At 38.3% G+C, this 21365-nt stretch overlaps 1 protein-coding gene across 1 annotated transcript in view; it reads right to left on the bottom strand.

Annotated features, from left to right (window-relative positions):
• Nucleotides 1–985: 985 nt before the first annotated feature.
• The window catches only part of EYS (eyes shut homolog), a 579093-nt gene continuing 558713 nt past the window's right edge, over nt 986–21365 (bottom strand). The window contains exons 36-37 of the mRNA XM_061347833.1: nt 10910–11071; nt 986–2274 (exon numbers count right to left, since the gene is read on the bottom strand). Coding sequence (XP_061203817.1) covers nt 1076–2274; nt 10910–11071 — 1361 coding nt within the window. The 3' untranslated portion in view covers nt 986–1075. The remainder of the gene's footprint in view (nt 2275–10909; nt 11072–21365) is intronic.

Genomic DNA, 21365 nt, shown 5'->3' with positions numbered 1-21365 from the left:
TATAACTTGAGTTTTTTTCAGAAGGAAATAGAATTTTTGCATTTACATATGAAGAGCTCTGTTTACTTTTGAGATTGTAAATTCATGAAGAACATAGTCATGGAAATTCAATTTACTGTGGCCCAAACCTTTGCCTATCTCAAAATTTCCTTTGGGAACACATAAGCGAGACAGCTAAAGCAAAGCAGTTCTTAGACTTTGTGGTTTTCAAGCTGTTGGGAGTAGAAGTTAGTTGTAGGCAGCCAGCCAGGTTCCCACATTCCAGTTGTGAGTGGTTAAACGAAAATGTTTCCCTGTAGTCAAATAAGGGACACCTCTGCTGTGCAAAACCATCAGGTATGTTTTATTATCATCAGTAATTAAGTGAAATACATTTTCTGCTCTTAGGATCATTCTTCAAATGGGAGTATTTTAGTGTGAAGACAGGCTTAAGTTCTGTCGTTTTACATAAATGCATACCCAATGGACAGAAACTCAACTTGGAGGGAGAACAACTTTGTTGCCTAGAATAATCGTTGTGGAGTTAAGAAGTAATTACAGATACTGTGATTAAAAAAAAATATATATAATTACAATAAATACGAGCTTTTTATCCCAAGTACACCTTTTCTTCCCATCTTACTCCCCTCCCCCGTCCCCTCCCAAATTTTACACTTGCCCTTAATGTTAAATGTTGTAAGGGAAACTCTTCATTCTAATGGAATTTAAGAGTTTTGGAGGAACAGGTAAGTTGTCTGCTCATAAAGCAACAACCAGTTAATACTGGAGTGATGGTTGGCTTTATAAGCTAATTACTACCTGTTTGTCTACACACCTATTTCCAGAACAATAAAGAAAAAAACCTCAGACTTTCCAGTTATTTTAAGGTAAATACTAAGGACTACATAGAATTAATTTTCTGAATGAAACATCTGATGACATTTTAGGCAAACTATTAATAGTCAACATTAAAAAAAATAGTTAGGGATAATTATTTGGTGTTTTCCTATGTTGGTTCCTGAGTCTTACACTGCCTGCTACTACAAGAAACAGGAGGAAAAGAAAATTTACCACTTTTAAAGACATAGTTTTTCAGTTAATTTCTGTAATTTCCATTGTAAACATTATACCCTTCTGCTTTCATGAGGTGAATCTTCTTGGAGTCTTGGAAGAGCACAACATCTTTAATTTTACCAATGAATTCCTTGTGAAAAAGCCCTGTAGTGACTGTATTGACTTCCCTGCCAATTTCAAACCCACCAAAATAACAAATACCACCATAGTTTAAAGCAGTGTATTTTCTGTGTGGATCAATATCTTCAAAAAGAATTAGCTCCTCATCAAGGTAGACCTTAATGCAAGTTTGGTTTTGAACTACAGTAACGAAATGCCACCTTTCGTCACAACAGGAGGAGTAATTACTATGAATTAGAGGAACAGAGATTCTTTCTCCAAGATTAATCACAACTTTTAGTGTTCCATTGGCAAGACCAATGGCAAGGAAATCATTATCTTCATCTTCAGCTTTCCCCATCCATACTATTAAGCCTTCAGATTGATTGGTAGTAAAATTTAAAGAAATGCGGCTATACTGGAGGTCTCTTTTTCCATAATAAGGATCTGTGTATTTCATGTAGGAGTTGCCGACAAACTTTGCTATAAAAAAATGGATTTTGCTATCACAGTATTTACCTGACCAGCCTAGTGCACACATGCAGGAATATGAAAACGAAGTAGGTTGAGGAATACAGAGAGCCTGAGACCCACACCTGTGTTGTGAACAGTGAATAGATTTTTCACATGTGCTCCCTGTCCACTCCTGTGGGCAAGAACAAGAAAAGCCTGAGTTTTCAGCTTTACATGTTCCATTATTTTTGCACACCGTGTACCCGCAAACTGTTCCATCACAGTCACCAACATTGGCTCCACCTGTGGGGTCACTCACAGTAAGCTTCAGTTCCCTGTTGTTGATAAGAAGTTCTCGTATACAACCAGTGAAACCTGTGGGTTCATTTTCTACTGCCATTGAATTAACAAGGTTTAAGGAGGACACCCCTCCAACAAAAAAGTCTGTCCGTGTGTCTAGTGCATTCATTCCAGGACTAGCTTTATGAGTAATGTTCACACCATCCAGGTCCACGTAGCCTTCATTGCCAACTCTTCCTGCTTTGAGTGAATGCCATATACTTCCATTTGTACTGACTTTCTGAAAGGTCTGTAGGATGACTGTCTTGTCTCCGAGATTGTAGCGTAACTGTATAAATCCATTTACTAATGATATACATAAGAAGTCACCTGTAACAAGCAGGATAAAATAGTTTTAATTTTTAGAGATGGCACACGGAACAACAGCAAATTCCTAATCCTGATGTTTTCATACCTGTGCTTCAAATCAGTAATTTTCAGCAGTCTTGTATCATCACTGTATCTAAACAACACAAAGGGGAACGAACGTTCCCTGATGAGCTGCTTGTGTCCTTGTGTGGTTTTTATTTTTTTTTTTTTTGTTTGTTTGTTTGTTTTTGGAAACTGAGCTTGTGTTTGCTTCAAAGTAAGAAGCCTGACCTTCTGAGAAGCTTTCCTTGTTCAGAGACTTAGGTAACTGTGAGCTAGGAGGGAATGGGATCATGTTGGCACCCAGGGAGCGTGAGTTGGTGTTCCTATGAAAAGAAGTTTTGGCAAGCTACAAATACCGAAATATTCTTAATTTCTGTATGTTGAATAAAGGCTGATAGATTTATCAGTTTAATGCACTGAAGGTTTGTTTGTGTGAAACACGGTTTTCCCTGCAGCTGCTTTTTGCAGCAGGAATTTTTTGGGTTTAATATCCTGGCAGCTGTAGGAACAGATAAACCTTTTATTGAACTGGAGGTCTCCATGACAAGAAGTATTAGGAGAGAGTTATATTTTCTTGTACTATCAGTGTATCTGTCCTTACAGGCAAAGTAGAAGGAGAATACTGCTCTGAAGTATACCTACAAACATGAAGAAAAGCTGGGAATGGTTAGGAAACAGGAGCTGATACGAAAGTTAAGGGCAGAAACAGAGCCTAATAGGAGAAGGCGACAAAGGGGACAGAAGAGGACAGCAGAAGAGTCTGCAAATGGAAGTCACATTCACAAACTTACTGATATTTGCCTGTGCAATTTAACTTTTTCTTATGTTGCTTTTGGAAATAGTAGCCATCAGGGTTTAGGGTTTTTTGGTTTGTTTGGGGTTTTTTTTAAGTCCATCAGTTAAATTGATAAATAATGTTTGTTAAATTTTAATGTAAATCTTTGTTCCTAATAACTACTAGTAAAACTTACATTTTATGTAGTATTTTTCTAATGAAGAAATACTTTTAAATTTGGAAAGCACAGTTTCCTTACAGATTCAGCATTCTGAAGGGTGGACCTGTTAATGAAATGATAGTTTTCTTGAGGGTTTAATTTTTGAGTATTTCTAATTCTTAAGTTACACTGCCTTTAGTGAAGTTAAAAATGAATGGCTTAGTTTACTGGAGGCTTGTGAAAGTTACTAAAATTGTATCTCTGCAGTAATTGCTCAGGTTCCCATTCAGGCAGATGTTTCAATTAAGATGTTCCAATATGTTAGCGTCTGTAGAGCACATGCATAGTGCCTCACCTTCCCAGCCCCAGACACCCATGGGAAGAATGAGAAGGCTCTTCCTCCTTTCAGCTTCAGTCCAACAATAGCAGGCACTTCCGTGTAGCTAGTTAGTTCCAGTTGTGATTATCTGTTTTATTTCCCAGTGTTTAGTGTTCTTTTTGAGTACCTTATTTGTTTCTGCCTTTTTTTTCAGAAAATGATTACCTTCACTTGTGGTTTCTCTTGCTCAGAGATGTGGCTTTAAGCTTACTTTATTTTTCATTGCATAGTTTGAAAGCACTAATCTTTCTTGTTTGTTTGAGCAGTGTATATAATCTGCTTGTCTGTTGCTTTTTATCAGGACCTTAATCCTTAGGGTACTTGCAGTCAGTTTGAGCGTCTTACTACAAGAGGAAATCTGAGTTAGATTACACTGTAGATAGTATTTACAATCTACAATGTAAAGAGAGGTTGTGGCTGAGTCCTCTGGATTATGCTATAGCACATATTTGAGGCCTCTCTTCAAACTGGAGTAACTTCCTTTTCTGCTAGTTATGAACAAAAAAAATGGCACTTCCCACTTTAAGCTCTCCCTGGGGCTCTCAAGGCACTTTCTTATTGCCTTGGTTAGCCCCCCTCTTTTCACAGATGACTTGCTATTTTAGTCGTTGGGAAGAACAGCAGAGTGTTGAGATAAATTTTAATCATGTGGATGTTGATCCCGGGGTTTAGCTCAGTATTTCTTCATGAAGTTTATCATGCTGTAGGCACTACGCAGGGACAACTGGCTGAAATCATTTGGGGACTCTGAAGTGCTGTGTGCTTGGTGTCCGTGAAACTGCCGTGAAACTGCCTCTCAGAGTGAAGGCAAATTATTGACTTTGTTTCTCTTCACTTTAGCAACCACTGACATTTTCAACAAGGGGCCTCGGTTGTCCCTGTCTCTGAGGGACGGCTTGCACAGCTGCAGCCTGTGCAGGCCTATGCCATCATAAGAATCGCATCCATTATTTTAAACAACATTCTTACTACTGAATTTCCCCTCTGGTCAGTCTCAATATGGGAGGCCATGAACACTGTTCCAGTTTTAGCTTTATTCAGACGTGTCCTGTAAACCCTAACTGGAGCCAAAGACCTTTCTGAGGAGGTTTGCTTCAGAAAGAGATTACATACTCAGTGTTTCTGGACTAGATGTTATGGTCCTTTCTAGAAAATACCAGAAAGTACACAGGACACACGACTTTGCAGCTTTTCAGATTAGCATCTCCTCCAATACAGAGTATTTATCCCCATCAGTAGAGTCACAAAACACAGAAGCAAAGGAACACTTGAGGTGGGCATTCATTGTTCTTTTCTTGTGCACACAAGTCTTTGCTCAGCCTGTGGGATGGTGTGCAAGGGAACTGTAAGGCAATCTTTATCAATAAGGTTGAATCTTCTTTAGATACAGTCTGCTGTAGCTTAGCTGAGTCTTGAAACTGGAATATCTCAAGACCCTGGGTGTTGAACAAAATCTTCAATAGTTACAGCATTCAGTTCTATTCTGATGCTCCTTCCTTCCTCATCTTCTGTGTCTCAGTAAAATAGAAGGGTTTTTATATAGCCCAAATGATTAAAGGTTGTTTCCTTGTCTTCTCAGGCGATAGGCATTTTGTAGCAGGTGTTACCTTAAGGAACTGTTCCGGAGAGAAGATAGCACTTTTACTTGCAAATCCTAGTTCAGGGTTTTCACCAAATGACTGAAGGTCAAAGTTGCTCCATCTGAGGGTGGATTGTCTCTATTCCGCAGTAGAAGCCAGCACTCCAAAACAGTCCCCAAAGCAGGTCTTAGCCTGCTTCTGTATCAGTTGTCAGCATTTCCTAAGCCAAGTCAATTCCATGCCCTCAGCAGTCAAGTTTCTAAAACTGTGAGTTTACGAGAAGTCTCTTGTAAGTGTATCTGACTACTACTGTGAGATCTGGATTATCTATGATGGTATCTGCTTATATGACTTCTTATGATGGATTCTGAAAATTGCTGATTTGACTTACAATGATTAATTCTGAATGCATCACAAAAATTTTCAGCTTGCTACTATTCTGCGTGAGTACGTAAGTCTGTAAGCAAGTTAGTTACAGTCACACGGTCAAGTTTTAAATTCCCCAGACGGTGACAATGCCCTTCCGTGTTCAGCCTTTATCTAGACATGCCTGTGTGTATGTATATCCCCATCTTGAGAAGGGATCATGTTTAAGCAATGGCAGGTCACCATGTTTTTATGTTTCCACAGGAAATCCACATCATAATGTGTCAAAATTTTGTACAGTTGGGAACTCGGGATGTCCTATTCATGCCAGAAGTATTACCATACGTAGCAGATGTGATAGTGTTAAATTTACACAGCTGTAAAGCTGATCTTTGCAGAGGGGCAAAGATCTCAGCAGTTACAGCCTTCACTATCAAATCTGCCTAATGCCATACCTTTCCCAGGAGGACTGGATATGATGTCAGAGGATCTTAGGCTGACAGAGCATGGCAGGGAGGGTGTCCTGGTATTTTTAACATTACTCTTACAGGGTCAATTACCCACAATGATGGAAAGTGTACCCTTGTGCTCCATGTGTATGCATATGAGGCAAAGCCTTTTTTACCTGCCAGAGTACCTGAATTTATTCCCACACTTCACAAATTAACAAGAAGAAGGATTTCCCACTACTTTGTAAAGCCAAAGAAGCTTCCAAAACATCCTTTTAAGTAACTTTGGAAGCAGTGAATGCAGTCTTCTAAGTCAGTGGCATCCACCTTTTTGATGCAGGTGTCATATCCCCAGCGATACAGAGATACAAGTCTCCATAAGGGCTCCTTCTTTGCTCAAAACTCACTGATGAGTTTCTGGACTACTGAAGGTCTAGATTTCATTATAAAGCTTTGAAAGACAGCTGATGCTTGTCGTTTTTCTCATCCTGTGTTACCAAATAGAAGCCTCTGTGTTATTCTGGAACAGAGGCTTTGATGCTTCAGCAGCTTCTGCAAGGTAAGTTGTCTCAAGCTGTAGGCAGTGGTTTTCTGGTTACAGAGCATCTATAGACTTGGTTCTTTCAGCCATTTCAGAGACCTGAGATGGCATCTCTGGAGGTATGTTTGATGGCCTCCGTCTATGCCTTCTGTTTCTTTTTCCTCACCTTTCCATCCTCTAGCACAAGGCCTGAACTTGTAAGTAAGCAGAAAGTTTCTTCCAGTTGGAGCATCACCCCAGAGCAGAAAGGCATAGCTGGGATCTGGAGCGATCCAGCAGGCAGTGTGATGCTCATGCACCTAGAAGGTATGGGTGATTATTGATTTGTAGGTTAGACCATTCAGCCTCATCTATAAAAAATGCTGCTTTCCTTGCTGAAGAAAGTTTTTCTGCTTCCTGTAGCCACCACTATCACCCTGGGATGTCTCAGCAGCTAGAAGCAACCTTCCTTGAGCAACATCAATGTGCCTGTCATAATTCTGATTTGCTTGCCAGTGGCAAATGGGTAACAACAACACTTCATATGCAAAAGATTTCAGGACGATAGCAGTGTCAGATGGGTAACTAGCAGTTATGCTTCTTATGTTGATAATTTCCATAGAAATGATCACAAAACTAGTGACAAAGCAGAAATGATGTCCCTGCTGGCTAAGAAACATGGCTGCCAAGAGAGAAGACTTAACCACCCTGTTCTGAAAGTGGGTGGATAATCAATTTATTTCTGATCAGGAAAACAACACTTCTCCCATGTGAGAATTCTAGAAATTTCTAGAGTATTTCCAGAAGATTTCAGTCCAGTTCCATTATTCTGTTTTTGCTGTAAGCAGTGTCAGAAAACTGCACACATCACACCCCCATACTGGCCGTCTCTGATTTTCATGCTTCAGGGGTTTAAACTGAAATGCCTCAAATATCTGGAGTTGAAGTTCCGCGGGGTTTTTTTCAGACCAGCTAGGTAACATAATCATGTTGAAGAGAGACAGAGCATTGCTGTTCCAAATGTTAAGTATTAAATTCAGCATGAGTCATCCCATTCTGTCTATTAAACTGACTTCCTTCTTAGTCACCCAGTATATCTGTTCTCCCTCATCTCATCGGGGAGCAAACCTTTCCATCAACCTGGCCTGGACTTTGGAAGAGTGCAGACAGTCCGCAGCATAATCCACCTTCATAAACAAACGTAGAGCTTCAGTAATGCTGTGACTCAACAAAAAAGTAATGTTTCTTACTTGTTTTTAGCCAGATTGCCGAGGCCTTCAAATATATAGAATGGTTGCTATGTAAATGGGCTGAATTATTCATTGTTCAAGCTGTTGATGGTCACTTGGCAAACGCTGTCTGAATTAAAAGCTGTCACACTTTTGCTGGTAGAAATAGGATACACTGCACTTGAAAAAATGTGAATTGGGCCTGCTTTCACTGACTGCTGAACTCCACAAATAATTCTGTGTTATCTGCAGAGGACTCACTCAGAAACAGCGCATACAGCTGTCTGTATCTCCCACATTTTTGCCTCATTGGCATAAAACAAGTAATCAAAGCAAGGGGAAAAAGTCCCATTGTCATATCTGCAAGTTTCCAAACTAAAATCTTCATACACAGCTCACTTATTGGGGTTTCTTTTCAGCTTATAACTAACATAGCCAGCGGTGTAAGTTTTGCCAAACTTTGGAAATGGTTTTCTCAGGGCCTGCAGAAATCAATAGTACCAGACTTAAATTTATGATACACATTCAGAAACAGCTGGCAAAGCGAGAAAACCAGTAACTGACAGAATTACAGGAAATTCTGTTAACAGATAAAGATTCATAAGATGTTCTCCATTTTATGCCAATTTGCTAGGTGTTCAAATGTGTGTACTGAAGGAATCACATTGTTAGAGGAGTAAGTAGAATAGCCACCTCACCACCCTTTCTAGAAATGCATGTAATGTTCTTTGGAAAGAACAGAGCAAGAAGGAAATGTTTTAGTGGAATTCTCATGTTTATTTCTTCACCTATTAAAGATTCTTTTTTGACGACGGGAGGATTTTTCGGCAGGCGCATACCCCTGAAGAGAAGGTCCCAGTTTAGTGTTTACATGGGTGACAAGCCAAGCCAGTGTACATCTGTGCCACTCAGTATCATTGCTAAATTGGCTGCGTAATCAGAGCTCATTTCTTTTAAAAAAACCCAGCACTGCCTAGTGAGGAAGAAAAGGAATTGTAATTACTTCCTATTAAAAGGGAATTTGTAAAAAAAAAAAAAAATCCTGTGATTTTGGCAATTAATTTATTAAGTCTTATATAACTGTGTAGGAGAAAAGGCTTTATCTAAAGTGCTTTCTAAACTAATCCCCAACAGAAAGCTCTTTCACATCTGCTGGCTGCTAAGAATACTTCTGAGTCTTTCATCAGTCTAATTCCATCTGGATTTGACAGGCTTATACGAAAGCAAATATAAAGACCTAGACTATTAGCTTTTCCCAAATCTTTCAAAACTTCAGGACGGTGAAAATGGAAGTAAGGAAGTAAAGAAATTAAATTACTCTATAGAGGATGGGGTTTATTTTGAAATGAAATTGTTATGATTCTAGAAAATGATTTAAAGAAAATATTTCTTCCTGTGCAAACTAAACATTCATGAATGGCAACAGAATGAAGGCATGCTCATGCTAAAACACCCCTGGTCCAAGTTAAATGGACTTAGCAGTCTCTTTGATGCTTCCAAAGAGATACTGAATTTCTTTATACACTAGTTGCTTCCCTGACCTCTGACTATTCTTTTGAGAGAGATCCTTTTTTCTCTTCTATTTTTCATGGCCCATGTAATGATTTAGTTTATACAGGAGAGAACTGTTCACTGAGAATCTCAGAATTTGGCCTGTAAGTGATAGAATTATAAAAGATTCATTGTGGAAGACAGAGTTCTTTGCAAATAAATGTATTTGTATTACAGATATGCCATATATTTTTCTTTGAAGCTATTCTCTGCATGTGGTTGAAATTAGAACAAAAGTAAATGGGAGTTACCAGCAGTGTATGATGTGTTATAAGTCTTACAAAAAAGCAGCCTGTTAAAACGTCTGTGGATAGAATAAGAAGTTGGTAACATGGGCATATGTGTTTCTGTGCATATGTGCTTGAATATGTTTATTGAAATGTCTCAAAGCTTTAAGCTTTGAGCAGAGGAATGTAAAAATACGTGTTAAATAGTTAAGTGCTTTTTTTTTTTTTTGTCATGCAAAGGCCTGGTTCTGCAAAACATACTGCTTGATTTTGCTCTAAGATTATGTTATGGTATGTAACACTTCTGTTTAAAAATGTGGAAGATACCACATAAATGCAATATAAAGTATGTTAATAAAGTAATTATAACAGATTTCTACCTTAAAAACTACAATTTAAAATGTATTTACACTGATTGGCAAATAATGTTTTCTTGCCATGAAGTTTTAGGAATCTTAACTCAGTTTATAACCCAGTGTTACAAGGAATCACCTGGAAAATACAGGTGGTAGTAGGCGCAAGTTACTCTTGGGGAGGTTCTGGTTGGACACAAGACGAATGTTTTTCACAATGAGAACAATCAGCCATTGTAATAATCTCCCCAGGGAAGTGGTGGATGCCCCAACATTGGACTTTTTTAAAATTCATCAGGACAGGGTGCTGGGGCATGTGGTATAGACTTTTTTTGCAAAGAAAGGTTGGATCAGATGATCCTCGAGGTGCCTTCCAGCCTGGTGTTCTATGACTTTACGGTTCACCAAAGTTTAAAACACTTCTATAAATAGCGGAAATACCTTATTTAGATTTGTTTTGCACCCTGCATAGCTGGCAAACACAAAACTTTTGCATGTTTTTTGCATGCTGCCCCAGCAAGATTTTCAGCATTATGTAATAAAAAGTTAAACTTGCAGTAAAGCTCATAAATCTCTCAGAGTCTGTTCACTTTCACTTAACTTGTTTGATCAGTTTTTTTATTGCTTTATTTCTGGTCATTTTAAAATGCTGGGCCAAACACCCAGACAGTGAATCCTAGGGTAGCTGCACTGAAACTGTGGGATTAGTATTAGTAAATGTCTGTCATAAAGCTGGCTAGAGTAACTTTTTGGGGTAAAATGGTTTCCTGAACTAATTCGTTAAATATTTGATGGCTTTGGACTAGTCTGCAATTTTATTATGTTTTTTCTTGTTTATGGTTTGTTATGTTTTTTCTGATGAACTCGATTAATCACAGTTCAAAACCCAGTCACTATGGAGAGGGAGTCACAGGGACTGAAGGCCTGAATCACTTCAATATACTGTCTTTCTTCAAAATAAAGGTACCTGCATGTATGATACCAGCAAGCTGGAAGTTTCTTACCTGACTGAGTACCCAAATGCTGTGCAGTGTAAAACAAGATACCATCTGGAGATAGAGGCTGAAACTGCAGTTTGATATGAGTCTTATGCCGGATATAAAAGGGTGCAAATGACATCCATGATGATTCATTACTTCTGAAAGATGGATCACTAATGGAAATATCTGAAAAATACAAGAGGAAGTGTCTTCTGAAAGGTGTTTGTTTTGTTTTGTTTTCATTTTTATGGCACTAGCTGTTTACAGTTATTTTGTATAGTTCATAAATGCTGTACAGAATACTTGCAAATCTTCCCTTTCCAAAGACTAAAAATAACCCAGATACAGAATAAAGCAGATAATAGCAAATGAATGCCATTTTGTCTTCTGTGTGCCTTATTTTCATTAACGATCGATCCCATCATTGTAATGCAAAATAAATATGATCTTGTTAGTGTTCATTTTCAAATAAATATAAGTGCAAATTTTACATTGTTTAGAAATTCAAATGTAAAATACTGTTGCAGGAGTCAGAATAAACATTCATTTCTTCACCATCCAGATTAAAACCTTAGTGAAGGATTTTTAAGGAACTGCTGTGTGTGTGTAATAAGAATGCACAATTTAAATGGAATGTGTTCATTAATTGTTGCTGAAATTCATTCTTAGGGTAATCATGCTGAGATGCTTGATAATTCAAATTGTCCTATCTTATGCTGAAATCGAGCATAATTACAGTGAAGTTACAATGTACACTTTTGACCTATACACAAATCCGTTGTTCTGTCTTACCACTTCTACTCAGCGCTGATTGTTCATATACCCCTAGGAAACTGAGCTGGTTAAACTTCAGCCAACTGATGAATTATTGTACTCTTCTATGCTTGAAACTGTTTCCAGTTTTTCCCATTATAACAACATTATATATTTGAGTTACATTAGTTATTAGCTAATTCATTATGGAGTGCTTGCTAATCTGCTGTATTTGTGGGATCATAGGAATAAATCTAGCTATTTAGAGGTGGAGGATATATTTAGACTTCTGTGTGATAAGCCCTTTTTATTACTTAGTTAACAGCAGTGCTAAATTCCCGCACTCTAAGTGCTTCCTCCCGCAGTTTTCAGTTTTACTGCTGAAGCTATGCTGTTTCTCTTCAGATAATCCAACAGCTTTCTTCGTTTTTGCTCTTCCAATTTCATAGTTTTATAGTAAGCTGTTTGCAGTCAAATATACCTTCAAGGTGTCCTCGTAGTGCATTCCTAGGCAAGCTTATGCTATCTATCTTTCCACACTCAGGTTTTCTGCACTGTGAAAGCACTGGCCATCCAGTTGCACCTTGTATTGCCTATCACAGATGGAACTTGGTTATTAGTTAGGTATGCAGTCAGCATGCTACAAAATTTTGAAATTAGTCTATTTGTCACACCACCTCTCTCAGAATAGGATTCATGGTGTTCCTTGTGGACTGAATCCAGCAGGCAGATGGACCATTGTATAGGATCCAGATCTCTCACTTGCTATAAGCATATGACTTGAGGATGCCTCTTGAATAGGTATTAACAATACGGCTGGCTTTTTTATTGTTCATTTCCACCACCAGATCACAGTTAATACTTCTGAGGAGGGTGCATGGATGTAACATCACAAATTCTCAGCAAGTCTATAAAAGTAAGTTTTAATCTCTGAATAAATGTATGGATTTATGAAATGCTTAAATTATCAGAATCAGGCTTTTGATGACCTGAAACTCCACATATGTATACATTCTCATGCAAACATAATACATTAACAAATCACTTCCATCTTAAGCATCATAGCTGTTATGATATCAAGGCTAGGTAGTGTCTGCAGTAATATATTCCATAATGTCCAAAAAGTGAAGTTCCTGGCCTCTATACTTAAAAGCTGAAAGAAATAACAATAGTTTTAAGAGCAGCAATTACCCTGGAAGATAAATACTAGTAAACTTCTAGACATATTAAGTTATGTAACTTGTATCACTAAATTGTTTTCAAAAGACAAAATAACACTTAATAATTTTCATATGCATTTTTAGGTGCTGTTAATTTTTTTCAATGCATAAGAAACAACGTTCTGCATTAGTACTTAAATATCTAATCCCTATACTGATGTCTCCTTATTTAAAAATCAATCAGAAATAATAATTCATTTTGTACATAAACATCTTTCCTTTATGCATCATTTAGAAGTCAGCCTTCTCTTAGCAAATTTTTGCACAGTGGGACTTACATATGGAGTAACTGTGTCACAGTGATCAATCTTACATTAAAATGTGCTGCTGCTTAAAATGTTATACCAGGTGAAGTGTACAATGAGGTATCTGGAAGTCTTTGTGTCAGATTCAGTCTCACTTTGTCAGTGTAGTTATTTCTTTACTGCTTCTGAAGAAAGCATGGACAAAGGCTAGTGTGAAAGCAAAATGTTCAGCTGCAGCAGGATTGAAATGCTACATTGCTTATCATTGCAAGGTACATGAAAGGAAGATTGTTACGATAAAAAGCCTGGAGCAGAGAGAGAACAAGGATGAAAAAAGGTAATTTTACAGTATCACTCAGAGAATGAATGAAATCCATGGTTTAACATTGCAAACAGAGTAATAAAAAAATAACACCCATATCTTGAGCAGATGTGTGAATGCTTTATAAAGCAGGTATTAATCTGATTGATAGATACCGAATAAAATGCTCTGTTTAATAAAGTTCATTCTGAAACTTCTAAGATACAAATATTTTATTCCCATTTTGGTGAAAAGGTGTTTTATTCCAAATAAATATATCCTAATAAATGTCAGAAAGCAACATGTTTTGAAACAATACAGCAGCACTAACTGCAGGAAGTACTAGAATGCCTTCTAGTTTTCTTGTAAATTATCTTTAGATCCTGTGAGTGCTGATTGTATGCATGGAGGAAGTCTGACTTGACAGGTACATGGAAATGTACACCCATATCTCAGAACAGAATGCTTTAACTCTACTGCAGTGCACAAAGAAGACCAGTATAAAAATTCATTTTTGCAAAATTGCATCTATAGATAGACAAACTTTTAAGGTGAAGAATAAGACAATTTAAGATTTTCAATTTGCTTTTATGGCAAGTACGTGCAAAACTAACATGTCATGTCAAATGCTGTTGATCTTGTGGCAATAAACTTGCCACTCAAGAAAATAAGTTCAGCTAAACTTCCACAAGATAGTTGCTGTGTTACATATGCTTACTCCAGAGAAACTCTTTACTTAAATAAATGAAGTGAAAATGAACATGAACCAGCTTCAGTGTGTGCTTGCAGCCCACAGAGCCAACCGTATCCTGGGCTGCATCAAAAGGAGTGTGACCAGCAGGTCGAAGGAGGTGATCCTGCCCCTTTACTCTGCTCTCGCGAGACCTCACTTGGAGTATTGTGTGCAGTTCTGGTGTCCTCAACATAAAAAAGACATGGAACTGTTGGAACGAGTCCAGAGGAGGGCCATGAGGATGATCAGGGGACTGGAGCACCTCCTGTATGAGGATCGGCTGAGCAAGTTGTGGCTGTTCAGCCTGGAGATGAGAAGGCTGCGTGGAGACCTCATAGCAGCCTTCCAGTATCTGAAGGGGGCATATAGGGATGCTGGGGATGGACTCTTCATTATGGACTGTAGTGGTAGGACAAGGGGTAATGGGTTAAAACTTAAACAGGGGAAGTTTAAATTAGATATAAGGAGGAAATTCTTTCCTGTTAGGGTGGTGAGGAACTGGAATAGGTTGCCCAGGGAGGTTGTGAATGCTCCATCCCTGGCAGTGTTCAAGTCCAGGTTGGACGAAGCCTTGGGTGGTATGGTTTAGAGCGAGGTGTCCCTGCCCATGGCAGGGGGATTGGAACTTGATCTTAAGGTCCTTTCCAACCCTAACTATTCTATGATTCTATGATATCTTTGCTAATCCTATAGAATGAATTTGTAGGACCTGTGTTGTGTAACTACTGCATTACTCACTAGGGTGCTCAGCACTGTGTGGTGTATTGTAAACACAACAGGCATTTAAGCAAATATTTCTTTTCTGTACCTGATTAATGACCCACTTCTCTAAGCTGAGCAGTAGTATCTGATGAAGTTATAGATTTCTAAATGATACCAAGAGAAACTCTAAATCTGTCTAGACCACTTACAGCTATGGAAACACAAAGTTTCTGCAAGTACTATTGCTGAAGCATGATTTTCTTCCCCTCTGCTCTCCGGGTATCTCCTGCTATCCTTGTTTGATCAGCCTTGTAAACTCTCACATATCCTATGTAACTGTTGTTATGATCAAAGCTTTTTAGGTTACATTCTTGCAGCTCAATTTCCATCACTGGAACAGATGTGTTTGTACACATCCCAGTCTACATTTTGATGGCATTATATCACATTACTTTCAGCAAGCCCATTTTGCTGTTCAGCATGTCAAGGAAACTTACAGTGGAAAAGCATAAAAGGCAACATGAAAAACTGAGCTGAAAATCCAAGATGGAAGCACAGAGGCTGTGGAAGTAGGGATGGGCCACCCAGCAGGAATACAAAGCCTCAGAGATGAAGTTCCAAATGAAGATGAAGAGTCAAAACGCACCAGGGTTTGAAACTGGCAAAGGATATGAAAGGAAACAAGGGCTTCCAACAAGAAGGAAACCAGAGTAATGACATGGCTGGCAGGGAGAGACCTCTTTAGCAACGGCCTTGCCCAGAGTAGGGCAAGCCGAGGGAGCAGCCACATCAGCTCCAGAGGCCAGATAAGCAGGGAGTTCCACAGTGATGAGGCAGAAGTTAAGGTCAAGCCTGCAAGTCAGTCTGTGGGTCAGGGTCCAGGTCCAGGTTAACACAACCAGGCAAGGCATGAATGTGATGCTGCTGCAGCATAGATCAGCAAAGGATAAATGGCAGGAGCCTCTAAAAGCTGCTCCTGAAGCAAGGCAGGAGGAAAATCCTGCTCAGGCTTCTCAGCAAAACTGTCTTCAAGACCAGACACCAGCCCTGTCCCTAGGCCAGCTCTGCAGCCAATCAGACAAACCCTCAGGAAGTGGTGGGAGGATGGGCTCAGGGTCCTGGCACTTGCAGTGCAACTTTAGCAGCTCATTAGCAATAAACAACTGTCTGAAAGCTTCAAACTCCACTGTCAGAAATTTTCGATGATTTCATTCATTCATAGAGAGAGAGCGAGGAGCTCTGTCAGTTGCTTTTTTAATTTTGGAAAACAATGAGAAATATGGCTGTGTGGAAGTCTTAAGATGCAATTTACTTAAGGCTGTAGCTCAAAGATTTCTGATGTTGCACAGACATATTTTCCTTTTCCTGTGCAAATATTTGGAAAAATTGAAAACAAAATCACCTTATCTAAATGGATTTTTCTGATGAATTATCACTTTTTATTTAATCTTTGAAGACCTAACTGTTCAGAATTCAGAAACTAATCCATATATAACAAAAAAAGAAAAAAAAAGAAAAAGTATAGCTCAACTTCCATTTTTTAACAAGTAGAGCATGTTAACAGAAGTATAAATTAACACAACTCAAATATGATACTATGATTCTATAACAACAATGTACTCATGAAAGCTGTAATTTTGCCAGGCCTGCAGCCATTAGTAATCCTTGCTGTCCCTGAAGAGCAGAAAATGAGGCAATAGTTATTCTGAGCAATAGTAGAACAGAAGACTGCAATTTTGTAAGCTAAGTCTACAGTTCTGTTTGGTTTTGTTGTAGTGGAGTTGCAATCTTTACTATGAGCTAAATAGACATCTAATTATCTAAGAAGTAACACTGAGGAGCATATAGCTAAATCTCTAAACAGACTTCTGGTCTTCCAAAGCCTAAAATAACTTTTACTAGCCAAAGTCAAAACAGTAGAACTCAGTCTTTCAGTACGACACATATTAAGAGATGAGTGCCAAAGAATAAGTTATATGAGCCAACAAATGGTAATAGGAGCAGATATGAAACCTTGGTACTAGGAAATCTATTGGACCAGAAATTTGAATCTGATTCTCCTGCATCTGAGGGTATGGGTATTATAACCAGAATAAGGGTAATTTCTATTTCAGCTGTCTAATGAATATTTTAGTAAACAAAAATTTCCTAGAAGAGATCAGATCATAGAAGCAAAACCCCAAAACCCTACATACCAATCGCTCAGTGGTTATTATTTTCTTTGAGGATATGACATATACATGGGTTCAAATATTTGCATTATGATAGCGAAAGTGAATGCTTAATCACAAGGCAATTAGGATAATGGGATATAAACAAAATCTACAAATGTTGAACCCATGCCTGCATTTGGTAGTAAGCTTATTCTAGGTACTGAAATCTCTGAAGATGCTTTCAATATGAAACCTGCAAGAAGAAACACCCAGTCTGAGATTCCCTCACTGTAATCATTTTGGCACTGGAAACCTTCAATTATCTGAAGACTAGGGCATTGAGTGGGACTGTGAGTATTTCAGTGCAGCCTGATAAAGCAATTGGAAAAGAATTCTCTATCTGTGACTTTGTAAATCTAGTTTCAAACTGAGATATCCACTTACATTTTTGATTGGATTTTGTATGACAGTAGTGCAAGTGTGCTTTGAGGAGAACTGGAACACAAGAGAGTCCAGGCAGATGACATCAACTGCTCTACCCCTGTCCATCAGTTCCATAGCCCCAGTATAGAAGGCCACCAAATTGGTCAGGCAGGACTTCCCCTTAGTCAAGCCATGCTGGCTGTCACCAAGCACCTTGTTGTTTTCATGTGCCTTAGCATGCCTTCCAGGAGAATCTGCTCCAAGATTTTGCCAGGCACAGAGGTGAGACTGACTGGTCTGTAATTCTCCGGATTGTCCATTTTCCAATTCTTGAAAATGGGGGTTATATTTCCCCTTTTCCAGTGGTCAGGAACTTCACCTGACTGCCATAATTTTTCAAATATGATGGACAGTGGCTTAGCAACTCCATTTGCCAGCTCCTTCAGGATCCATGGATGGATTTCATCAGGTCCCAATGACTTTTATACGTTCAGGTTCTTAAGATGGTCTTGAACCAGATCCTCTCCTACAGTGGGCCCAAGGTCTTCATCAAAGTCAGGGAAATAAGGATTAATTTTGGCATTAAGACACTTACATTTAGCATGAAAGCACCCATTATTTTCAATATAACGTAAGACATGATTAAATTACTTAAATATGTTTGTCACTTGCCACTGAGATGCTTTAGCATCTCCAGGCCATCCGCATGGACCTGGTTGGTATAATAGCAAGCACAGGACCTGCTACAGTTGGCAGCTTCCAGCTGTGAGGAATGCTTGATGGAAACAGAAGGCTCAAACTAAGCTAGTAAGTGGCTGCAGTTGTCCTTTAAATGGTGTTGTGGTTTAAAACCAGTCAGGCAGCTTGTTCACTCACTTTCCCCCCTTTTTGCCTTTCCCTTACTCCCAGAGGGACGTAGAGGAGATTGAAAAGAATGCAACTCCCACGGGTTGAGGTAAGAACAGTTTAGTAACTAAGGTATAACACAAATCACTACTGCTACCATCAATAATAATGATAAAGAAAATAACAAGGGAAGAGAATACAACACCTCACCACCAGCCAACCAATAACTAGCCCACCCAGCCCGACCAAGCACTGACCGATACCTCCTCCAACCCTGCAATCCCTAGCCCTTCTGGGTAACTACCAGTTACATCCCTGGCATGACGTCCTGTGGTATGGAATACTTCTTTGGTCAGTTTGGATCAGGTGGCCTGCCTCTGCTTCCTCCTGGCATCCCCTCCTCCCTGGCAGAGCATGAGGCTCAGAAAGTCCTTGGTCAGACTAAAACATCAGTGTTATCAGCTCTGTTCCCAGGCCGAAAGTCAAAACATGAAAACACAGCACTGCACCAGCTACCAAGAAGGAGAAAAAATTACTGCTACTGCTGAAACCAGGACAAATGATTAAACACACAAACACAAGTTTCCAAATAATAACTGTGAAATAGTTTGTGCATTAAGCCAGCAACTGCACTGTCAGATAAACTCATATGCATGCATACATGTATGTGTGCTTAAGTGTTTGTATGTAAGGTGTCTTGCCATTTAAGTCATGAGCTAAGTCATACTGAGAACTAATTTGTCTTACAATAGCAATCAAAATATGTCAAGTAAAGTTCTAGGCTATGTAGAAAGAAAAAGTCCTTTATAGTAAAAATTATTCTGAAAGTCAGTTTTTGCCATTTTTCATTCATTCATCGTGACTGTGAAGAAGGATTAGTTACAGAACTTGCATTATTTTTTCTTTTCTGATAATTTATCAGGTATTTTCAAAAATTTGCTGTATTTCTTGTATCAGAATAATGGAATTTGATATCAGAATATCAGGAAGATGACTTGAGCTGATACACATTGCCAAAGATGTTTGCCATTTGTTCATCAAAGAAATAGCTTTATTGCTTGAGAAGTATCTCATTAAATTGAGATAGAACAATGAAAAGCTCTTTACATTTGCTTTCATTTCTTTAAGAGCTGTACATTGACATGCAGTATTTGTAGCTATGGAATTCAGAGACTAATACGTAATTGAAGAAATGCATTAACTTATTTCTTTGTGAAAAGGGCAATAGCATTGACTATGATGCCTTAAAGTTAAGAAAAAATCTTTTAATAGATTTTATGAAAGTATGTGGCACAAACTAATCCTATTAAAGAAAACTGCTGAATAATTTTAAATTTATGGAAATACTGTGATCAACACTGGGTTTATTTTAGCCATTGACAAGTCTTCTCCAATACTGCCATCTATAGAGTCTTCCGAATATTACATTGCTGTCCCCTTAAATGAGAATATTACCACGCCTGTGAAATCTTACAATTGACCAATCTGAAATTATTTGGTTCTTCATTCCTCCACAGAATCAAGTAAATTATCTAGGACATAAATTTCATATTCTTACTATCTAGAGGATTTCTAGCTTGTGTGTGAATATATCTCAGTGCTTAACAAAATGTCAGAGGAACTTCATTGACTCCAAATTTATTTTTGCTCGTTTTCCACTGTCTGAAGTGATACTGTTTATGACAAGATGAGAGACGTGATCGAATCCACTAAACAAATAGGGGAAAAAAAAAACACCGGAAAAAAAGAAAAGAAAAGATAAGCCACAAATGTTTGGATGTTGATGACTACTTCAAGGAGATGTCATATATTGCTGCTGTGTGAAACTTAACTCTAAACCTTCATTACTGGCCACTGCTAAAGACAGGATTACTAGCCTCACAGAGGGACACTGTTCTTATAGAGGAATAAGCTGCTGAGATACAATCTAATAGGGATTAGAATACAACTGCAGACAGTCATGGATAACATACCTATTTTTAATGTTCATATCCCTTAATGACTATTAGTTATGAAACAGATATTGAGTTCAAATATATAATAATAATGTGCTATAAATCAAATTATCTGCAGCAAAAGGTGCTTAGGTTGTTGCTTCTACCCCAGGAAGAATCATCCTTGACATTCAAATCTTCGCTACTTTTTCTCACAAGTAGTAATCATACTGAAGCCTATAGGTCTACTATACACTTACAGGAGAGCTGAAACGAGTACCTTAGAGATTTCTCCCTCTTCAGGAACCCTTTAAGATACCTAATTACAGAGGTACTCATTGTGCTAAACAATAAGCTGGAATTTGGTGTGCAAAGCCATGCAGTAGACTCCCCAAAGTGCTGGGAGCTGGAACCTCTATTGGTTTTGAACATTGTGTTAATGAAATAACTATACTAAATTGCATGCTGATGTGGGTTAAAGGTTCACTTAATCAAAATACAATTTAGAGTTGTGTGGTACTTCAGTTGCAAACTTTAAATCAGATGAACAAAAGCCTTTATTAACATTATATTTCAGTGGAAAATGTAACTACATTAAAAAAGATAATCCTAGAAAAACTGTTTTCCTTGCATTCTTAATCCTAGTGGTTAAGGCAGCAATAAACTAAGAATTAACACTGTGCCAGATCTTGGCAATGTTTGGTTGCTCTTTATGCACTTCATGATTTGGGCTGGGTTTGCTGCATTGATGTTACAGTTCTGACCTTTTCAAACCAGTGAGACAGAATTATCTGCTGCTTCATGTGTCATGAGCAGTCTTAGAAGTGGTCTGAGTCCAGATGGCAATGTTTACACTAAGTAAAAAAGACTCCTAGATAAATACTCCATTTCCTCCCTATTTCATTACTGATTTTTATTCTGACAGTATAAATTAATCATTTTTTAATTTGTTTACATCAATTTTACCATTACAAACCCAACACCCTTGTAGAACCATCCTGTCTTATGAGTGTTAATGGGTTTGGACAACACAGAACATCAAAGAAGTGGAGCTTTAATTTATTCTAGAATTACTGTGTTACGCTGCCTTGCCTGAGCAGGCTTTGTTCCTTGGACCCATGCAGATGTAATTTTCAACACCCTTCTCTCTTTCTGGTGCTCCTTATGGAT

This window comes from Neopsephotus bourkii, unplaced genomic scaffold (genome assembly GCF_033783945.1).
Source record: "Neopsephotus bourkii isolate Nb327-2 ecotype Australia unplaced genomic scaffold, CSIRO-AGI_Nbou_v1 NB_330, whole genome shotgun sequence".
Lineage (NCBI taxonomy): Eukaryota > Metazoa > Chordata > Aves > Psittaciformes > Psittacidae > Neopsephotus > Neopsephotus bourkii.
Note: the sequence above shows the minus strand (reverse complement) of the source record. Positions and strands in the feature narration are given on the sequence as shown.